Source organism: Heterodontus francisci, chromosome 30 (assembly GCF_036365525.1).
Source record: "Heterodontus francisci isolate sHetFra1 chromosome 30, sHetFra1.hap1, whole genome shotgun sequence".
Taxonomy (NCBI): domain Eukaryota; kingdom Metazoa; phylum Chordata; class Chondrichthyes; order Heterodontiformes; family Heterodontidae; genus Heterodontus; species Heterodontus francisci.
In genome coordinates, this window is record NC_090400.1 from 17,597,846 (window position 1) to 17,621,382 (window position 23,537).

Consider the following 23,537-nt stretch of genomic DNA (forward strand, 5'->3'; position numbering starts at 1 on the left):
CCTTTTCAGATAACAATCCAATTCCCTTTTGAATGCCTTGATTGAACCTACCTGCACCACATTCTCAGGCAGTACATTCTGGACCTTAATCTGCAGAGATGGTGACATAGTGGTAATGCCACTGAACTGGTAAACCAGAGGCACAGGCTACTGCCCTGGGGACATGGGTTCAAATCCCACCATGGCAGATGGTGGAATTTAAATTCAATTAATTAATACAAACCTGGAACTGGAAACTAGTTTCAGTAATGGTACCATGAAAATATCATCAAATGTCATAAAAACCCATCTGGTTCACTAACGTCCTTTAGAGAAGAAAATCTGCTGTCCTTACCTGGTCTGGCCTGTGACTCCAGACCCATAGTAATGTGGCTGATGCTTAACTGCCCTCTGAACTAGCCTAGCAAGCCACTCAGTTGTCAAGGGCAATTAGGGATGGGCAACAAATGCAGGCCTTTCCAGTGTCGCCCACATCCCATGAAACAATAAAAAATGCTGCATGAAAAAGTTTTTCCTCATGTCGCTTTTGCTTATTTTGCCAATTACCATAAATCTGTGCCCTCTCGTTCTTTTTATGAGTGGGAACAATTTCTCCCGATCTACTCTGTCCAGACCCCTCATGATTTTGAATACTTCTATGAAATCACCTCTCAGCCTTCTCTATTCCATGGAAGACAGTCCCAAATTCTCCAATTTGTCTTCATAACTTAAATTCCTCATCCCTGGAACCATTCCCGTGAATCTTTTCTGCACACTCTCAATGCTTTCACATCTTTCCTAAAGTGCAGCGCCCAGAACTGGGTGTAACACTAGCGGAGGTCGAAATAGTGTCTTATAACAAGTTTAACATAACCTCCTTGCTGTTGTGCTCTGTGTCCCTATTAATAAAGCAGAGGATACTGCAGATTTTATTGACCACACTCTAAACCTATCCTGCCACCTTCAGTGACTTATGCATATATACACCCATGTCCTATCTAGGATAAGGGTAGAAAAGACCAAAAAAAATGTAAACCACTTTCCCTCCAGTTATGCATGAAAGGGAAAGAAAGGATCATCCATCTCTCTACCCTCATTCCCACAGCTCGCTGCGTAACAGATTGTCTGGGGTTACATGCAAAAAAATGATCAATCTCCTCACATAACATGCAAAACTTTCTCTTGAAGTGCTGGTGTCAGCCTGAGCAAACAGATTTTGACAACCGCAATTCAGATGGATTTCTTGTGACCACCAGTATGTAGCTTTTGTATATGGGGACATTACAAAATGTTCAAAGTTGACTCAACATCATCCTCTGCATGAACCACTTTTGGATCACAATCAGTCCATGAAAGCCACATTAATTGCTCAGCACTTAGAAACTCCTTCACAGTCATCACCACTACCTTTAAAATTTTGTGAAAACAATCCCCATGGTCAGCAGAACAAAGCAGATCCAGTATCAAACCCAGCAAATGATTCAATGCCCCAGCTGACACCTACCTGAAATTGGTTTGCTTTATAGCACGACCAACACCGAATGCACAATTTAGCAACTTTTGGAGCTTTTACTGAGGCAAAAAGTCATGACTGCCAATACAGAGGAGGTAAAAAGACTTATGAAAAATTGTGATGAGTACATTACTATCCTTATTTTCAAGATTTTGTTTTTGATTCATGGGATGTGGCAGTCACTGGCAAGACCAGCATTCATTGCTCTCGAGAAGGTGATCAGCCTTCTGGAACTACAGCAGTCCTGGTGACGTAGGTAGAGAAGGCAGTTCTGGGATTTTGGCCTGGTGACAGTATGGAACGACGATATAGCTCAAAGTCAGGATGATGTGCGACTTGGAGGGGAACTTGCAGGTGGTGGTGGTCCCATGCGCCTGCTGCCAGCATTCTTTTAGATGGTAGAGGTTTGGAAGGTGCCTTGGTGAATTGCTGCAGCGCATCTTGTATGGTACACACTTTCCCACAGTGTGCTGATGGTGGAGGGAGTGAATGTTTAAGGTGGTGGATGGGGTGGCAATCAAGCCACTGCTTTGTCCTGAAGGTGTTGAGCTTGGAGTGTTGTGGGAGCTGCACTCATCCAGACAAATGAAGAGTATTCCATCACACTCCTCACTTGTGCCTTGAAGATGGAGGAAAGACTTTGAAAATCAGGAGGTGAGCTACGCGCTTCAGAATGCCCAGCATCTGTTAAGTTTCTGATCAATGGTAACCTTCGGGATGTTGTTGGTGGGGGATTCAGCAACAATAACGCTATCCAATGTCAGAAAAAGGTGGTTATACTCTCTCTTGTTGGAGATGGTCTTTGCCTGGCACTTGTGTGGCATGAAATGTTACTTGCCCAAGCCTGAATATTGTCCAGGTCCTGCTGCATGCAGACACGGGCTGCTTCATTAGCAGAGGAATTGCAAATACAACTGAACACTCTGCAATTCCCAGCAATCATCCCTACTTCTGACCTTATGATGGAGGGAAGGTTACCAATGAACTGCCTGAAGATGGTTTGGCCTAGAACACTAGCCTGAGGAATTGCTGCAGCAATGTCCTGGGAGCCGAGTTGATTGGCCTCCAACCACCACAACCATCTTCCTTTGTGCTAGGTTTGTGCCAACAATTCCCAATGACTTAATTTTGCTAGGGCTCCTTGATGCCACATTGCGTCAAATGCTACCCTAATGTCAAGGGCAGTTACTCACCCCTCACCTCTGAAATTCAGCTCTTTTGTACCAAGGCTGTAATGAGGTCTGGAATCAAGTGGTCCTGCAGGAACCCAAACTGAGTATTTGGTAAGCAGGTTATTGGTGATTAAGTGCCACTTGACAGCAATGTCAACGACGCTTTTCGTCACTTTGCTGACAATCGAGAGTAGACTGATGGGGCAGTAATTGGTAGGATAGCCCTGCTTTTTGTGGACAGGATGTACCTGGGCCATTTTCCACACTGTTTGGTCAATGCCAGTGTCATAGCTGTACTGGAACAGCTTGGCTAAGGGCATTACTAGTCCTGGAGTATAAGTTTTCAGTACTACAGCTGGGATGTTTTTGGGGCCCATAGTCTTTGTTGTATCTAGTATGCTCACCCATTTCTTGACATCACGTGGAGTGAAATGAATTGGCTGAGACTGGCAACTGTGATGCAGGAGACCTCAGGAGGAGGCAGAGGTGAATCATCCACTCAGGACTTCACTAGGGTACTAAATATTTCTAAAGCTCAAGACTTACTTTGAAGCAATATTCTGAAGCTCCTTCTGTTGGTCATCTTCCCTGGTCAATTTGGACAGTTGGGTGAGAGCTGCCTCGACTTCTTGAATTGTCATTACGCTTTTATGGGCTGGAGGAAAACTTTGACTTTGTTCAAAAAAGATGCGCACAGTCTCAGAGACATCTCCCTAGAGTGAAAGCAAGACAGACTTACATTTATATAGCAGCTTTTATGACCCCAAGGTGTCTCAAAGACTTTTAAAGCCAATGAAGTACTGTTGAAGTCTAGTCACTGTTGTAATGTAGAAAATAGGGCAGCCAACTTATGCACAGCAAGTTCCCATAAACAGCAATGTGATAACCAGACAACCTGTGATGTTGATTAAGGGATAAATGTTGGCTAAGATACCAGGGAGAACTCCCTTGGTCTTCTTTGAAATAGCGCCTTATGATCTTATACATCCATGAGTGGGGCAGACTGGCTTTGCTTTAACATCTCATCCAAAGGATGGCACCTCCAACCTGCAGCACTCCCTCATACTGCACTGAAGTGCCAGCCTAGGTTTTGTGTTCAAGTCCCTAGAGTGGGACATGAATCCATACTTTTTGATTCAGAAGGCTAGCATTTAAAAGAGAGAGAGTACCAAATATTATAAGCATGATCAATTGAACAGCCAAAATAAAATGACCCCATAAGTGGAATGGGGTTGCGTCAGGGGGAAACAGGTGTTGGCCACTCTAGCAGCATTCCCTAGCAATGCTCAGACTTCGATCTACAGTCTAAATTGTGAATTGTGCACCACCTGGAGGGAGAATGCAGTAAAACAAGCTTCTGAATATGCTGGAGCTCCTTTTTCTGGTTATCTTTAATTCAGAAACTGTTTTTTATTTGAAGTGTGAAAAACTCTAAATAAACACATGTATAAAGAAAGCTTGAAAATTAAACATCCATAAATTTAAGTATAAAACATTATAGTACTCAAAGTATTCATTCCCAGTCATACAGAACACTCAGGCAGGGAGCACTCCCTTACCATAAACATGCTTAATATTCACTTTCAGCACTGGACCAAAGTATTTTCAAATATGTCCTTATTAAGCATAGATACAAATGTTTCTTCAAAGCCCAACAAAAAAACTCAAGAATAAAACATGTTAATTTACAATAAAGGTGTACAACAAAGACTAGTGCTCATCTTCATGTTGGGGTTTGCACTTAACTCCCTTCCACAAGTCAAGACTTATTTAATGGCCTCTATTGTTATAAACACACTCTGAAAGTAGTGCATTTGTGTACTGCTATAAAGTTCCAGCACAAATGGTGCAAGCTGGTATTTATTTTTTAAAACAGCATTTTATTGGGCAAGTTTAAAAGGGATGCTGGGAACAATTTAGAATGCCTTCTCATGCACTCAAACTTTTCAAGTTAGTCCTTTCAATTGAACAGATTCGCAGAATGAAATTATTTTCTCTGTTGGCTGTGTGCCTGGCAATCGACACACTAAATGAAATAAATTTGTGCATTCTCAGCCCAGCTATCAATGTACAAGTACACAATACAAAGCAGGCCACAGTTGAAAAAAATTTTACTATCACTAGAGTAAAACTTTTTTAATTAGAACATTACAGCGCAGTACAGGCCCTTCGGCCCTCGATGTTGCGCCAACTCTGCCTACAAAGCCAATAAGAGAAGACAAAAGCTCAATTAAAAATTAAGCTTTCGAGAATTTCTAGGTCATAACTGATACTTTCTTTTTCAAAGATCTATTTTTATTTGTTTAATTTCCCTCATATAATCAAAGGTTTTCAATGGTGGTGAAAGGAATGCACAAGAACTGCAGATCTGAAGGTTCAAGATCAATTCTCAACCTCTGCTGTATTTCAGTCAGAGAAGCTACAAATGGTTGCAGCATTCTTACGGTGAATGAAGGTGAAGATCAGTCAATTCTCTTGCTCTCGACCACCATCCAACAACTCCTCATGAAGCACATATGGACTTCAGCTGAGGACAGAATCAAACTGTGATGTCCCCCACATAAAATCATCAAGGCTTGTGAATAAGCCATCAGGCAATAGGTCCACTGGTGCCTATAGAATCATATCCCAGAGCCTTTGGAAAAGAAAGGTGAACAGAGAGACAAAGTATGGGGGTGGGAGGGGGAATATCATATAGAACAATCTGCATTTAAAAAAATCTTAAGCATAATTTCTCTCAAACATCATTAAGACTGACACTATGAACTTGGATTTTAACCTTGGCCATGCTATATTGCAATTACAATAGCACCAAGGTTTTAAAAATAAATCAAAACTTGTATGTTTAAAGAAAGAATTGCTGTGAAGAAGTGCTACAGCTGACATTCCAGGTAAAAAGGCCAGAGTGAATACAGATGGTGCAGCACATAAGGCTATCTATCTTGGCTCATGACTGGTGGGTCCACAGCATTTTGTTTCCATTTCCTACTTTAGTTTCAGATCGGCTGTATTTACAGCTTGGTTCTTTCTCCACCAACACCCGCATGCCCCCCACCCCTCCACAATGGCTTCATGTTTTTGTTTGCATGAACCTTTCCTGTGTCTTTTGATCCCCTTTCTGCAAATTTTATGTTTTTTTTTTATACTGCCACTTGAACTCAGTACTCATCTTTTATTTCATGCAAAAGACTTTTATTTAGCAGTTGCAGTCAGTTAACCGCTCATCTCCTCTCTGCATTTCTGCTCATTTTCTTCGACTGTTATTGAAATGCCCATTTATTTTTCAGGTGTTCGGTTTTGATGAAAAGGTTCACATCTAAACCATCATATCCTATATTTTCTCTTTACGCATGTAAACTGACCTACTGCCATAGAGTTATACAGCACAGAAACAGGCCCTTCAGCCCAATGTGTTTGCGCCGACCATCAAGCACCCATCCAATCGAATCCCATTTTCCCACACTTGGCCCACAGCTTTGTAAGCCATGGCGTTTCAAGTGCTCATCCAAATACCTCTTAAATGTTGTGAGGGTTCCTGCCTCTACCACCTCTTCAGATAGTGCATTCCAGATTCCAACCTCCCTCTGGGAGAAATCACTTTTCCTCAAATCCCCTCTAAACCTCCTGCCCCTTACCTTAAATCTATGCCCCCTGGTTATCAACACCTCCGCTAAGGGAAAAAGTTTCTTCCTATCTATGCCCCTCATAATTTAGTATACCTCAATCAGGTCCCCCCTCAGCCTTCTCTGCTCGAAGGAAAACAACCCTAGCCTTTTCAGTCTCTCTTCATAGCTGAAATGCTCCAGCCCAGGCAACATCCTGGTGAATCTCCTCTGCACCTCTCCAGTGCAATCACATCCTTCCTATAGTGTGGCAACCAGAACTGTACACAGTACTCCAACTGTGGCCTAACTAGCGTTTTATACAGCTCCAACATAACCTCCCTGCTCTTATATTCTATGCCTCAGCTAATAAAAGCAAGTATCCCATATGCCTTCCGAACCACCTTATCTACCTGTGCTGCTGCCTTCAGTGATCTATGGACAAGTACACCAAGAGCCCTCTGACCTTCCTAGGGTCCTACCATCCACTGTATAGTCCCTTGCCTCGTTAGTCCTCCCAAAGTGTATCACCTCACACTTCTCAGGATTAAATTCCATCTGCCACTGCTCCACCCATCTTACCAGCCCAGCTATATCGGCCTATAATCTAAGGCTTTTCTCCTCACTATTTACGACACCACCAATTTTTGTGTCATAATACTGTATTTTTGCTGCAGTTTGTTTTTAAAAACCAGGCCGACGAGTTCCAGCCAAACACTAACAAACCTTCTCCAAGTCTTGCACCATGTCATCCTGGCTGCAGTTAAATATCCTGCTGAACAGTTTGACGATCTGCTTGTCACTCAAGTTGTAAACGGTTTTTACCACACCAGGTAAGAGTAGCTTTATAGTCAGATATACATCCCCGTGGAATTTTCCTGGAAAAAAAAGTCAATACAACAGGCACTATTACATAGTTTACACTGAATTGCAACAACATAGTTCAATCACATTACTGGAAGGTGCAAACACTAACCACCAGGAAATACTCTCACACCATTCTTCAAGTTCAATTCCATTTAATTGAATCGTCTATTGGGTAAATTCTGGTCAATCATACAAACTAAATGGCGATTGAGTCTCAGTGGAGATGGCATATTAGGTTTTGGGACAAGGAATAAAATAAAGCTAAAGAAAATAAAAATGTTCCTCCTGCTTCTGTGACGGATGTATTGGGAGGGCAATCAGCACTTAAAGCCAACTTAAGCTTCTCCAATGATAGGTGACACTTACTCTCTAGGCTTAGACAAAGAAAAGTCAAATGAGCAAGGTACTGGAGGAGAAGCCCCCACCTTCAATATGGGAGAAAACTGATCCAGCTTTCCTGCCCTGGTCAGTGAAACTATAGGCCCTGTTCTTAACTGAGCTCAGCAAGGAGGTTGGGTACATTAGATTTGGTATCCAGCATTCCCAAGTAAACCTACCTCATTTTTGGCATTGAGGCATTCCAAAACATAGAAGCAGTACAATTACCACCAATATCAACACAATACAATACAAAACAGGCAGGTGCAAACGGATTAGCAACTGGTCGACTGCAGGCTTTGGGAGATTTACTGGGAACATTACTTTAAAAATAAAAAAAAATTCACATCTGGAGATTTAAATGGTTCCCTTTCGAGCTATGGATTCACAAAACCTATGCAAGAAAGTAAAAAGATGGGACTCACCATCTCCACTTGTGCCCTTCCTCAGAAACTCATGGATAATCTGTGTTTTTGTATTATAGCTCGGCTTGTCTGCAATCATAGCACACAGTTTACGGAATTCCCGCAAGGAGCAATCCTTGTGGCTCGGGTCACATACCCCAGCTGACAGTGTGCTGCTGGAGGTTGAGGGCTCTTCATCAGGGGTCTCCGTTTTAGCTGTGTGGGTTTTTTTTTTTAAAAAGTAAAAATGACACAAAGAAATGTCAGCGTTTGCATCTGCAAGAAAAAGTTCACATTTTGTGTGATACTTTTCATCAGACCGGCTCCCACCCAAAATGTTCACCTATCCTTCCCTTCCAGATGCTGACTGACATGCGGTAAATCTATTTTTGTTGAAAAAGTGCACTTAACACTCAGTTCAATCACCATTTTCCCCTTAAATCTAATCAAATAAGAAAAAAATATGGTTTTATACAGCATCTTAGAAAATTTACAGCACATACTGGGGAACCAAGGGTCTAACAAGAATAAGGAACTTAAAAGAAATTAGTATTTGTTAAGAAATAGTACTAAAGAAATTAATGGGACTAAAAGTCAACAAATCCCATGGACCCAATGGCCTGTATCCTAAGTTTTAAAAGTGGTGGCTGCCGAGATCGCGGATGCATTGGTTTTGATCTTCCATAATTCCCTAGATTTCCCATGGATTGGAAGGTAGCAAACATGACCCCGCTGTTCATAAAAAAAAAAGAGAGAACACGGGGAACTACAGGACAGTTAGCCTGACATCAGTAGTAAGGAAAATTCTGAAAGCTACTATTAGGGATGTGGTAACAGGGCACTTATATAACCATAATTCAAAATCATAAATCTGTGTGACTCTGCTTAATCACATTATGAGAGAGAAATAATGTTTGACAAATCTGTTGGAGATTTTTGAGATTGTAGCTAGTAGGGTAGATAAGGGAGAAACCAGTGGATATAATGTATTTGGATTTTTAAAAAGCATTTGATAAGGTGCTTCACAAGAGGTTATTGCACAAATTAGGGCTCAAGGGATTGGGAATATATTAACATGGACTGAATATTGCTTTATGGACTGAAAACAGACTAGGAATAAACAGGGTCATTTTTGGCTTGGCAAGCTGTAACAAGCAAGGTATCACAATGATCAGTGTTTGGGCCTCAGCTTTTGCAATCTACATTAATGATTTAGATGAGAGGACAGAGGGATCATGGTTTCAGAATAAGGGGTCAGCCATTTAGGGCTGAGAAGAAGAAAAGAAAAATTTCTTCTCTCAAAGGGTTTGTGAAATTTTGGAATTCTCTACCGGAGAGCTGTGGCTGCTCAGGTTGTTGAGTTTAGTTTAGAGATACAGCACTGAAACAGGCCCTTCGGCCCACCGAGTCTGTGCCGACCATCAACCACCCATTTATACTAACCCTACACTAATCCCATATTCCTACCACATCCCCACCTATATATTTCCCTGCCACCTACCTATACTAGGGGCAATTTATAATGGCCAATTAACCTATCAACCTGCAAGTCTTTGGCATGTGGGAGGAAACCGGAGCACCCGGAGGAAACCCACGCAGACACAGGGAGAACTTGCAAACTCCACACAGGCAGTGCCCAGAATTGAACCCGGGTCCCTGGAGCTGTGAGGCTGCGGTGCTAACCACTGCGCCACTGTGCCGCCCACTGTATTCAAGACATTTATGGGGATAGTACAGAGATATGGGGGATAGTGCAGGGAGGTCAAGTTGCGGAAGATGATCAGCCTTGATCTTATTGAACGATGGAGAAGGTTCGAAGAGCTGAATGGCCTACTCCTGTTCTTATTTCTTATGTTGTTATGTTCTTATGGCTAAAATTGGCTCTGGCACGCTGTGCTGTAGAGTGGGTGGTCTGAAAAATGTGTTGCCACTCAATCAGTATCTAGTGATTCCTGCTAATAAGTACATGCACCAATGTCAGGTGAGAATAAAGTAGAATTCAGCTGCCATTTCTGCTACTTTTGTACAGTCTGCCATTCCTCACTTGTGAGCAACAGCCAAAAAACAAACTGAAATGTCAATAAGGTACAAGCTAAACTGCAAGATGCATCATCTCTTTCACTACCAATAGAAGTCTTCTGGGTGCTGCAAATAAAAACCTCTCAATAGTACTGCAGCATCTGGCATTCCTTCCCCTTTCTCCTCTCAATATGAAACAAACATTTAAACCGGACATCCACAATATATTAGGAAAATATTCTCACACCATTTATTTCAGTTACTATCACAGACAGATGACCGGTAAAGCAGTGTGTCCCCTTACCAGAGAATCCGGAGAATTTACGAGGCGATGGAGTGACCGCAGTCGGCTTACTCTGGGAGGGTTTGATTTTTGAAGATAATAAGCCATTCTTGATTGCAAGTTCTGGAAAAAAAAATTAAAATGCATTAGACCTTTTCCCATAAACACATTTACCACCAATTCACTAACTTTTCCCTTTGACTGGTCATTTCTTTTTAAACTAGGGAAGCTGGGGCATCATGTAAAATGATCCCTTGATGATTCAGGAATCTGTACAACCAGAGCATTGCATAGAACTGGTGCACTTCCTGAATTTAGCTACCAACATTTACACAGGCACCCCTGAGCAAGGCAACAGACAGATAGCTTACTCACATTTTCTTCCTTCTTCTGGAGCTGTCTCTACTAGTACAGCAATTCTATGGGAATTGACTGAAAACTTACCCAAGTGACCATTCTCCATGTGCGAGCACAGAGAGCAAATGATCTTGGGCTATTTGATCACAGGAGGCATCACAACTTGGTCTGATCCAGTTCCCACCAGACATCCATGTTTTCTGGTAGGATTATTAGATACTGATGATCAGGAATATTGGCTATTTCCTAACCCTTCAGCCCAAGGGCACTATGGCCAATTGCAATGTCCCAGCATCTGCTCAATACAGACTTAGGCTCAAAATGTTTGACTTCAGATCTATCCAGCTTATCACATGAGCAAGGAGTATATGGAAACTCAGTTTAAAAATCACAAAGCGAAGCAGACTGTATGAATTTATGTAAAATACAATCCATCCTCTAACTCTTAGCATTCTGACCTTTAATGTGCTGATTGATCAGATCCCTCTCCGCATCCTGAAGCTCTTCATAACCTTCCAGGTCTGTTAAATCATCGATTTTCTTGGTACTTAGTCGGGCTCGTTCCAGCTTGTCAAACATACATTTGATGTGGTACCATTCCTTCATCTCGGCTGCCTCGGAGAAGGGATTCGGCACAATCCTCCCAATCCGTACCTGTCCTTTAGTGAGTTTCTCCCTGCACTTCTTGCAGCCAGCTGTGCCACGTTTGGCATAGTCCACACAGTATCTCTGCACGGGCATCCCCGCTTTTGACGTGCAAAACAGGCAGCTAGGGACCCAACAGAAAGTCCCAACAATTGGGTTATAAACACACAGTCTCTGGCCTTGTTTTACTGCCAAACGCACTGAGAAGAGATGGACAAGCCAGACTTGGTGAGAATATGGAAGGGAAAGCTGAAGGAGCAAAGCACAGCTGCTCTGGCTTTCAAACACGGACTTTTCTAGTTGACTCTGTATTGGACAAATCTTCTTTAATTTAAGCAAAATGTTTGTTAAGTGGGAAAGCAGCCTGTACATGGAGAGTTCTCGCAGTTAGCTGCAATTAAAAAAAAAAGGGGGGGAAATATACCTTAAATAAGAGAAGACAGCTCACAAGGCATTGCTCAAAGTTTGGTAGAGGACAGGCTGATTTATAACTAAATCATTACCTCAATTATGCACAATATTGCCCACAGCCAGAAAGCTGTGCCTGCCCCTTTACAATGTGGCAAATTAACATATTTCACACAAGTAAAATTCCTGGAATTACAGTCAATGCTGCAAATAGCCAATCCAGTATTACAGGATAGAACAGAATATTAGCACCCTGAGCTGGATATCATGTCTTTTGCATGAACCCTCATATGCACTCTGATCTTTCAATAGGTGGGCTGTTAGCACTTCAGTACGATACCAGGTACAAGTTATTAAGTTACTTTATTTTAAAGACACAAGTGAACATACAGAGTAACAGTTCTAATCTTATTTAATTTAATTTCACGCCACTTCTTGTGGAAAAAAAGCCATGCAACCTTGTCCTGGTTAGTGGACTAAATCAAAAATAATACATTTTAGCATCAAAAAGAAAACACAGCTTATACAGCCTGGAGTGGAGGGGCAATAATATTACAATAAATTGTCTTAGTAGACCATCCTGACTAAGGAACACTCTTCCTTTTTTGTTGCTTCTGACCACAGAAGGTGGGGGAACACCCTTCTAACATCTTCCCTATTCAGTGAGTCACATCATGGATACTCACTATAGGCCTCCAATGGAGTGGAACAATCTGCACAGAGAAGCTTGAAACATGGCAGCAATCTTAAAAATTACAGACACCCAAATCCAATGCTACATAACAGGCTTATCCGCCAGCAGTTTAATTCAGGTCCTCATGTGAAGGAATTGGCGAAGAGATTTGCAGTCATGTTAACTTACCCTCAAAAATAGTCTGACAGCTTATCCCAACCTAGAGTCCGTCTACCTTCCAACAACCATTTTCCCTTTTTGCCATTAAGGTATCTCGCATTTTAGTGTTGGATTTTGCACATGGGCCAGAGGAAGTCCACCCGTTGCTCTTGAACAATTTATATGCTGGAGTTTAACCTGCACTGGGAATTTTACTGCCACTGAAAAAAAGGGGAGAAAGATTAAAAGTACCCTTCTCAGCACAGTCCCAGAAGATTATGTTCAGGCTGAAGTTGGCATCGATCAGAATGACTGATAGTGGTATCAAGTCAGCAGATGCAACTTGTACTTTCTAATCAATACATTTCAGATCCCCTTTTTATCCATTCAAAATTATAATACGGCACTTGAGGAACTCCCCAGAATTAGTATACCATTGTTCAAGATGCTGAATACGGCACACAATAGTCACCAGGAGAGTTCACTAACAATTATTTGCGAAAATGAGCACTGCAATATTTTCAGAAATGCTCAGAGTCGAGGTGCGCCCTTCCAATACCAAACACCACCACTGAAGATATCAAGCAGGACAGGAGATGCTGGATAACTTGAGAAATCAGTATTGATTCACTGTATCTCTCACCTACCATATACTCCCTTGGTTGACAGCTTCTTCATGGAGGCACTGAACCAAAAGCATTAGGAAAATCAAAGTAATGTAAATGGGGTTACTTCACAAAGTAACTTTTTTTTTAAAATTTGTTTGTGGGATGCGGGCGTTGCGGGCTAGACCAGCATTTATTGCCCATCCCTAATTGCCCTTAAACTGGCTAGGCTATTTTAAGAGTCAACCACTTTGCTGTGGGTCTGGAGTCACATGTAGGCCAGACCAGCTAAGGACAGAAAATTTCATTCCCTAAAGACATCAGTGAACCAGATGGGTTTTTAGAACAAATCGACAGTGGTTTCATGGTCTAAGTGAATTCAAATTTCACCATCTGCCATATTGGGATTCAAACCCATGTCCCCAGAGCAATCACCTGGGTCTCTGGGTTACTAGTCTAGTGACATTACTACTATGCCACCGCCTCCCCTGTGTTAGTCTTCATATTTAGAGGGCTAAAATGTCAAAAGCCTCCCTCTGGAAGCTGAGTGAAACTAGTCATGATTCTTGCCTGGTGATAGTTCCTCTCTTACTACGTCTGTGTTCCTATGTGACTATTTTCTAAGTTTTTAACTGCACAAACCATGGTGAAACAAACCCTAAATACTTACAGTCCTAATATTTGCCAGGGTAGCTTTATTACAGTAATCAACCCTGCAATGAACAGGATATTCAAATTTAAATAATTCCAATCTTTCCATTTTCTCTCCCATCATCTATTTTGAACATTATTCCATATATTTTTTTACTTTTCAAACTTAAAAAAACTATATTTGTTGCTAAGATCCTAGCTTGGCCTGTTCTCTTACTCATCTATCTGGTTTAATTTGGCCATCTCAACTGGTACAATCACTGCCTTTCCACAGCTAAATCCCCAACCCACTGCAAGATTATCCTGAACTGCAGGAACAACTTCAAATTCCATTCCATCGTCACCAACTGTCATTTTTAAACATCCCCCCCATCTTTACCAAAAACAAACTGACAAACCTCAAGCTTAAAAAAAAACACCATCCACAGAGATACTTCTGCCAACCCCATGTCTACTCCCCAATACCTCCCTGTACTATCAACCTTCTGATGCCCATGAAGGCCATTGTCTGTTCCTCGAAATCATGCAAATATATCGAAGTTAAAAGACAGAAACAGGACCTTCAGTCTAATCAGTCTCGTGGAGGAATCTAAAACCAAGGGTCATAAATAAATCCAATAAAGAATTCAGGAGAAACATCTTTACCCAGTATGGTTAGAATGTGGAACTTGCTACCTAGTCGAGGCCAACAACAGAGATGCATTTAATGGGAAGCTGGATAAACACATGATGGAGAAAGGGTTATACTGATTGGCCTGTTTACACACTCGAGCATCCTATGGAGATTTTACATTGCTCTTGCAAACAGCTGGCACACACAAATGGCTAATAATCATCCATAAATCTCCATAGTTCTAGACTCTCCAGCATGGACATGACACAATAAGTAGGAAAGTAAGTTGTGAAAAGGACATAAGGAGGCTACAAAAGGATATAGATAGGTTAAGTGAGTGGGAAAAGATCTGGCAATCTGGAGTATAATGTGGGCAAATGTGAAATTGTCCAATTTGGCAGGAAGAATAATAACTAAATGGTGAGAGATTACAGAGCTCTGAGATGCAGAGGGATCCTAGTGCATGAATTGCAAAAGGTTAGTACGCAAATTCAGCAAGTAATTAGGAAAGCTAATAGAATGCTATAGTTTACTGCGAGGGGAATTGAATACAAAAGTAGCTAGGTTATGCTTCAGCTACACAGCGCATTGGTGAGGCCACATCTGGAGTACTGTGTACAGTACTGGTCTCCTTATTTAAGGAAGGATGTAAATGCTTTGGAAGCAGTTCAGAGAAGGTTTACGAGCCTAATACCTGAAATGGACAGGTTGTCTTATGAGGAAATATTGGACAGGCTAGGCTTGTATCTGCTGGAGTTTAGAAGACAAAGAGGTGGCTTGATTGAAGCATATAAGATCCTGAGGGGTCTTGACACGGTGGATGTGGAAAGGATGTTTCCTCTTGTGGGAGAATCTAAAACTAGGGGTCACTGTTGAAAAATAAGGGTTAGCCTATTTAAGACAGAGTTGAGGAGAATTTTTTTCTCTGAGGGTCATGAGTCTTTGGAACTCTCTTCCTCAAAAGTCAGTGGAAGCAGATTCTTTGAATATTTTAAAGGCACAGGTAGATTGATTCATGATAAGGAAGAGGGTGAAAGGTTACCGGGGGTAGGTGGGAATGTGGAGTTGAGGTTACAATCAGATCAGATCTTATTGACTGGTGCAGCACTCCTGCTCCTAATTAATTAGTTCATTTGGGCTGAATAGCCTCGTTCTATGACAATAAATGACTGACTTCAACCTTTCTCTATTCTCAGGCAATGGCCTCACCTTCAAATTCATCACTAATTAGCTCCACCCTATCTCCAAAGTCCTCAAAATCATTGTCCTGCAACGTCACCCCCAACATTTCCAAGTCAAGACCCTCAAATGCAACTTCCACCTCACCACAGTACTGAGACTGGTAGATAAGATTCTTGATAAGCAAGGGGGTGGAAGGTTACCGGGAGTAGGTGGAAATGTGGAGTCATCAGTTCAGCCATGAACTTATTGAATGTCGGAGCATGCTCGAAGGGTCGAGTGGCCTACTCCTGCTCCTAATTCATATGACCATAACTATGATTTATTTGGCTCTTACACTCTGCATTGCATACAACATAAACTGAACACTCCATTGGGAAAGTCCTCTTTCACTGTTCCTTTCATATGTCACACAAACATTACATCTCTAAAATTATTTCTCCTCCTGTTGTCATAGCTGACTAAGACACCCAGGTCTCCACCATTTACAGGCTTCCTCTTGTTGTCATATGAAAGCAAGAGGTCAGCTTCTAAACATATGCTGACAGCGCCCATCTTTATCCCCCCCAAGGCCATAAACCAATCAATGCTGTTATCACACACTCCAACTGCATGTCTGACATTAAGAATGAGATCAAGCACAATTTTCTCCAGCTAAATAATCAGTAAAGTCAAAAGTTTTGCCACCAGCAGCATGCCTCTGACCTATTAAATATATAAATGTAATTTTGAACATTACATTTATCCATATGAGGGATAAGCAATGCTTTTTTACAGTACTATAATATTTCATGCTGTCAGAACCATTGCATTCAGGCTAAAACTCAAATTTATTTACAAGTTTTAGAATTACACAGAAGCAAATGGAATACAACAGGTTATCAGCAATACAATACTAAACATATACAACACAATGCTTTAAAATAAAAAAGAGCATTCAATATCTTTAGTCTCTCAAACTTTTAACAAACTTTCATGAGCACAAAATGGGTCCTTCTTCACTCCATGGAGTATCTGCGGTGATGTGGAAACAAAACACAACTTAAGCAGAGGTACTCCAGATTAGGAAAAGCTGCAGCAATTGCACCATTCTCAGCAAGCTCAATACCACAGATCAAAGCAGTTCCTTCATACCAGACGGGATACTTCAAAGACAACCCAAATTCTTCATCAACAGACAGGTACATGGTTCCTTTGTTACATATTTTCTACCACTCGAGTGGAGGTAATGTGAATGGATCATGAGCAGAACATGAACAGCAGCTTCTTGGTTGTTCTGCAAGTTGTTTGCTTGGTCTGGCCTGGAACAGTTGATTGTCAATTTTCATCTGCAGTGACATCCCTTAATGGTCACAGCAATCACATGCAAGCAGCTCAGTCTCTGAGCAGTTGGTCTTTCCCTGTCCTTTTTCATGTCAACTTTGCTTTAACATTTTCAATTTTTACAGAAAAGCTAGCTTAGAAACAGGTGTGCCATTTCACAAACCAGCAGAGCTTCTTTAAGCAGGGTGTGACAATCTTCCCCAGAAGTCAGAACTTTTGACTTTTAATTATTTGGAAGAAATAGAGAATTCTATATCCAAGTCTGCAGGTGACGTTAAATTAGCAGGGACAGTAAGTAGTGCAAGAAATTGCAAAGGGACATAGACAGATTAAGTGAATGAGTGGGCCAAACTGCACATGGAATTTATTATGGGCAAGTCGGAGGTCAGCTACTTTGGACCCAAGATAAATCAGAGATTTTTTTTCTAAAAACGGTGTAAAATTAGGACCAGTAGAGGAGCAGAGAGATTTGGCAGTCCATGCATAAAAATCATTTAATGGGTGAATAGGTACAAAAAGCAATCAAAAAGGCAAATGAATTTGGCCTATATCTCAAGGCAGCTGGAATACAATGCGGCAGAAGTTATGCTTCAGTTGTATAGAGCCTTGGTCAGACCCCATCTGGAGCAGTGCTCAGATTTGGGTGCCATGCCTCAGGAATGATATATAAGCCTTCGAAGAGGTGCAATGCAGATTCATCAAAATGATAAAAGCCAGGTTGCATAAACTTGACTTGTATCAAGATGTTTAAAATTTTAAAAGGATTCAAATAGGGTACAGACAGAAATTATTGCTCTGAATGAGGGAACGTATCTTTAAAATTAGAGTTTGGCCATTCAGGAGGAAAATCAGGAAGCACTTTTTTTTTTAAGTATACACCATAAAGGGTAAAAGAAATCAGGAATTCCCTCCCCAAAAGGCTGTGGATGCTGGTACAATTGGAGTGTTCAACATTGAGATCAATGGATTTGCGTTAGGTAAAGGCATCAAGGAAAATGGAGCTAAGGCAGAAAAATGGAGTTGAGGTACAGATCAGCTTTGATCTAATTGAATGGCAGAGCAGGCTGAAAGGACTGAACATTCTACTCCTGTTACTGTGTTGCCAAGTCAGAAAATTCTGCGTTCAAGCCTCACTCTAGAGACTTCAGCACAGTAGTTAGCACCGCAGCCTCACAGCTCCAGCGACCCGGGTTCAATTCTGGGTACTGCCTGTGCGGAGTTCGCAAGTTCTCCCTGTGACTGCGTGGATTTTCGCCGGGTGCTCCGGTTTCCTCCCATAGCCAAAGACTTGCAGGTTTATTTTATTTTATTTATACAGCACTGAAACAGGCCTTTCGGCCCACCGAGTCTGTGCTGACCAACAACCACCCATTTATACTAACCCTACAGTAATCCCATATTCCCTACCACCTACCTACACTAGGGGCAATTTACAACAGCCAATTTTTTAGTTTTAGTTTAGTTTAGAGATACAGCACTGAAACAGGCCCTTCGGCCCACCGAGTCTGTGCCGACCATCAACCACCCACTTACACTAACCCTACACTAATTCCATATTCCTACCACATCCCCACCTGTCCCTATATTTCCCTACCACCTACCTATACTAGGGGCAGTTTATAATGGCCAATTAACCCATCAACCTGCAAGTCTTTGGCATGTGGGAGGAAACCGGAGCACCCGGAGGAAACCCACGCAGACACAGGGAGAACTTGCAAACTCCACACAGGCAGTACCCAGAATTGAACCCGGGTCGCTGGAGCTGTGAGGCTGCGGTGCTAACCACTGCGCCACTGTGCCGCCCAACTTATTTATCACCTGCAAGTCTTTGGCTGTGGGAGGAAACTGGAGCACTTGGTGAAAACCCATGTGGTCATAGGGAGAACTTGAAAACTCCGCACAGGTAGTACCCAGAATCAAACCCGGGTCCCTGGAGCTGCGAGGCTGTGGTGCTAGGTTGATAGGTAAATTGGCCATTATAAATTGCCCCTAGTATAGGTAGGTGGTAGGGGAATTGAGGGAAGGTGGGGATGTGGTAGGAATATGGGATTAATGTAGGATTAGTATAAATGGGTGGTTGATGGTCGGCACAGACTCGGTGGGTCGAAGGGCCTGCTTCAGTGCTGTATAAATAAATAAAATCTAGGCTGCCACTTGCAGACGTCAACTTTAGCAAATTTATTATGAGAGAAGATTTTTAAGTAAAATTAAGCCTTACTCTTGATCTTGCATTAGAAATCTCAGGATTTTTTTTCTACATGATGCATCTGACCTGGCATCCTCCTCTCTCTCTTCACCCCCAACCACCAGTAACAAATGGTAGTAGGTAACCAAGAGTGTCTCCTCACCACATCACACCATCCCCCACCCCCAGTTCCCTCACAGGGCAATTAAAACATTAAAAATTAAGCCTAGGAAGGGAGAAATTGTGGCTGGCTGGCCGGCCAAGCAAAGAGCCAATTGCACTCCACAATCACACATTGCAGCCATTTCACCACCACCCTTGCTTATCAAACATCAAGTTCACATGCTGGCATCCTGGTACCATAACACCTCAACTGACATCTGCACCAACTAAACAGCTATGGCTGCCACAAAAAAAGCGTGCCCAGCTCCTGCCAGGCTTGGTTTCAATTCCTTCCCCCCACCCCCAACCCTTTATTATTCTTAAAAGGAGCAAAGCACCATATGCAACATTCAAGCTGCAACAAACATGATCACTGCAGGTTGCACAAGATCTTTTTTGTTGCTTTTTCCAAACAAGTAAGGAGACAATGGGGTCTTCCCTAACAAAAGTGACTTTAAAAAAATCATTTGGACACAACTAAAAAAGAACTAAATTATAAAACAAAAAGGACGGTTATAAAATATCACCCTTATTCAGCTATCATCCCATCAATGACAACGTAACTAAAGTCCCATCTAAATCTTTTCTCATCGTGCATGGCCTGTTGATGTGAATAGGCAGTACCTTTAAATTTTTCCACGCAGCAGCTTAAGGGGAACAATTTCTGAGCAGTCTGCATGGTACCTTCCAGCCGCAGTCACACACAGCTTACCGAGAATGTTGATTGTAACATAAACTGAGATGCATAGCAACATGCTGATAACGGATAGAATTTTTCAATAAAGCATTTCAGATGTGGTAGTATAATTTTTGTAAACAGCTCTGACCTGTTAAAAATTCAATAAACCACTAATAAGGTTTACAAACCAGTTACATTGGTTTATTCGGGGTGGGGGGAAAGCAACAATTTACATAACAAATCTCCCGATTTAAAATAAAAGCAAAATACTGCAGATGCTAGAAATCTAAAATAAAAACAAGAACTGCTGGAAATACTCAGCAGGTCGGGCAGCATCTGTGGAGAGAGAAGCAGAGTTAACGTTTCGGGTCAGTGACCCTTTTTCGGAACTGGCAAATATTAGAAATGTCAAAGGTTATAAGCAAGTAAAGCGGGGGTGGGGCAAGAGATAACAAAGGAGAAGGTGTTGATAGGCCAAGGCCACAGAATAACTGACCAGAAGGTCATGGGGTAAAGGCAAACAATATGTTAATGGTGTGTTGAAAGACAAAGCATTAGTCCAGAAAAGGTGTTAACGGACTGAAGATTGAACAGCAGCAAGTACAAACATGAAAAAAAACAGTGGGTAAGCAAACTGAACAAACTAAGATGAAATGAAATAAAAATAGCCAAAAAAATGTAAGAAAGAATAAATAACTAAAAATAAAAGTAAAATGGGGGGCCCGTCATGCTCTGAAATTATTGAACTCAATGTTCAGTCCGGCAGGCCATAGTGTGCCTAATTGGTAAATGAGATGCTGTTCCTCGAGCTTGCGTTGATGTTCACTGGAACACTTCCTTTTTCCTCAACCGAGGATTGCCCCCCACGGTTGTTGAGAGGGCCCTCAACCGTATCCGGGCCATTTCCCGCACCTCTACCCTCACCCCTTCCCCTCCCTCCCAGAACTGTGACAGGGTTCCCCTTGTCCTCACTTTCCACCCCATCAGCCTCCATGTCCAAAGGATCATCCTCCGCCATTTCCGCCACCTCCAGCGTGATGCCACTACCAAACGCATCTTCCCCTCCTGTCAGCATTCAGAAGGGATCGTTCACTCCACAACACCCTGGTCCACTCCTCCATTACCCCCACCACCTCGTCCCCTTCCCATGGCACCTTCCCCTGCAATCGCAGGAGGTGTAATACCTGCCCATTTACCTCCTCACTATCCCAGGCCCCAAACACTCCTTTCACGTGAAGCAGTGATTTACTTGTACTTCTTTCAATGTAGTATACTGTATTCGCTGCTCACTATGTGGCCTCCTCTACATTGGGGAGACCAAATGCAGACTGGGCAACCGCTTTGCAGAACACCTCCGCTCAGTCTGCAAGCAGGACCCCGAGCTTCCGGTTGCTTGCCATTTCAACACTCCCCCTGCTCTCATGCTCATATCTCTATCCTGGGCTTGCTGCAGTGTTCCAGTGAACATCAACGCAAGCTCGAGGAACAGCATCTCATTTACCGATTAGGCACACTATGGCCTGCCGGACTGAACATTGAGTTCACTAAATTCAGAGCATGATGGGCCCCCCTTTCACTTTTATTTTTAGTTATTTTTTTTTCTTTTTTACATTTTTTTTGTATGTTTATTTCATTTCATCTTAGTTTGTTCAGTTTGCTTACCCACAGTTTTTTTTTTCACGTTTGTACTTGCTGCTGTTCAATCTTCAGTCCGTTAACACCCTAACTGTACTAATGCTTTGTCTTTCAACACGCCATTAACTTATTGTTTGCCTTCGCTCCATGACCTTCTGGTCAGCTATTCTGTGGCCTTGTCCAATCTACACCTACTCCTTTGTTATCTCTTGCCCCACCCCCCACTTTACTTGCTTATAACCTTTGACATTTCTAATATTTGCCAGTTCTGAAGAAGGGTCACTGACCCAAAACGTTAACTCTGCTTCTCTCTCCACAGATGCTGCCAGACCTGCTGAGTATTTCCAGCATTTCTTGTTTTAATTTACTCCTGATTTTTAAGTTTGTCCCTTGATTTATGAGACAGCAGAGTTGGTGTTATTGCACTTCAGTGTGTACTGAGAGAGTACTCCATTGCAGTGACACAGGTGCAATCTTTCAGGGAAGACGTTAAACCAAATCTGCCTTCAGGAAGACGTAAAAAATCCCATTGAAAAAGCAGGGGAGTTCTCATTAGTGCCCTGGCTAATATGCATCTTTCAATAGCAGCTAAAGCAGATTATCTGGTCATTAACATATTGCTGTTTGTGGGACCTTGCCATATGCAAACTGGCTGCCACTTTCCCTACATTGCAACTACAATCCCAAAAGCTGTAAAGTATTTTGCAACCTCATGACATCATGAAAGGCACATATCAAGTACAAGTTTTTTACTTATTAAAATGCAGACATCATCGGTATGGAGTGTTTTATCCCAATATTCAGATACCATATAATTTCATGTAGAAAACAAGGCGAAAGGAACTCATCAACAACAACACCCATCAGTTCACAGGCAGCAAATATAACCACGCTGCAGTATTCGGATTTCAACTGATGTCGTGGCCAGAGTAGAAAAACATCAAGTCGATTGGGGGGGGAAAAATCACCGGGTAAATCCAGTTTGCTCAAGAAACACAATCAGTGCTTAACTAAAGCTGTGTGTGGAGATTAGAACATTTCTCCAAACCTTATTAAATGTGGGTCGCCAAACATGCACATCCCCTTTAACCACTGCAGCAGCAGCACCTTTAAATGCCGCCACCCTGCTTCTCTGACCTTCGGCGGCGAAGACAGGCCGGATCCTGATCCTGATCCTCCGCCACCGCCACCAAATCGAGGCCAAAGCCTCAAGGCCCAGATCCACAAACCGCTTCAAAATTAACCGTCACTCTGCCATAAAGAACCAGGCAGCCATCTATCCCGGCCCGGAACCCGTTCATCGCCCAGCGGCTTGCCCCCCGTGACCCCTGATCCTCCATTTCCCCACCGTCTGACCAACCTGCTCGGAAGCCCCAGCCGCGGCCTTGCACTCTCTGCCGGCAGGAACCTCCCCTTTAACTGCCGGCGCTCCCGCTTTGTCTCCACTTCGGTCGCCGTGACGTGGCGCCCAATTAAAGGCGCCTCTAAAATAGTTTGCCCACAAGAAAAAAAATCTTGGGCCTAAGAGGTTTCATCCATCAACTCCCTCAGTGTGGGCTGGATTTTGCAAAAGAAACAGCTTACTGTTTAAATAAAGCATGCCAGGTCCTAAATTTCATACAGAATAAAAGCCACATCTTTATTTTCGTTACTTTTCCCCTTACCACTCCCTCTGGCCCTGCACCACCAACTCTTTTGTCATTTAACCTCTCCTGTCTTCCACCATAATCACAGACCTTCCCTCCCCTTCATTTGTTCAAAACCTATTACATTTCTAACATTTCCCAGTTCTGTTGCAAGGTTACAGACTGAAATGTTAACTCTGTTTCTCTCTCAACAGATGCTTGCTGCCAGATATGCTGAGTATTTCCAGCATTTTCTGCTTTTATTCCTAAATTTCACAGGTCTGCTCCAACCTAAATGTTTTCACCAATTCAGAAGCAGACTTAGGAACTTGCACATATCTTGAGGGCATCCCAAAGCTTTTCACAATTCATGGTTGCTTTTGAAATGCAGTTGCTGCTGTTGTCTAATCACAGCAGCTAA

The 23,537-nt window shown here is 42.3% G+C and overlaps 1 protein-coding gene across 6 annotated transcripts in view; it reads right to left on the reverse strand.

The window, feature by feature from the left end:
- Window positions 1-22,937, reverse strand: part of lig3 (ligase III, DNA, ATP-dependent) — an 81,341-nt gene extending 58,404 nt beyond the window's left edge. For 2 of the 6 annotated variants that reach the window (XM_068010186.1, XM_068010183.1), the window contains exons 1-7: window positions 22,852-22,937; window positions 12,490-12,680; window positions 11,033-11,610; window positions 10,239-10,340; window positions 7,937-8,131; window positions 6,993-7,144; window positions 3,211-3,377 (exon numbers count right to left, since the gene is read on the reverse strand). In XM_068010186.1, coding sequence (XP_067866287.1) covers window positions 3,211-3,377; window positions 6,993-7,144; window positions 7,937-8,131; window positions 10,239-10,340; window positions 11,033-11,591 — 1,175 coding nt within the window. In that variant the 5' untranslated portion in view covers window positions 11,592-11,610; window positions 12,490-12,680; window positions 22,852-22,937. Of the gene's footprint in view, window positions 1-3,210; window positions 3,378-6,992; window positions 7,145-7,936; window positions 8,132-10,238; window positions 10,341-11,032; window positions 11,611-12,489; window positions 12,681-22,628; window positions 22,796-22,851 lie in introns of those variants that run through there. The other 4 variants (XM_068010187.1, XM_068010184.1, XM_068010188.1 and 1 more) reach the window with 4 other exon arrangements.
- Window positions 22,938-23,537: the final 600 nt, after the last annotated feature.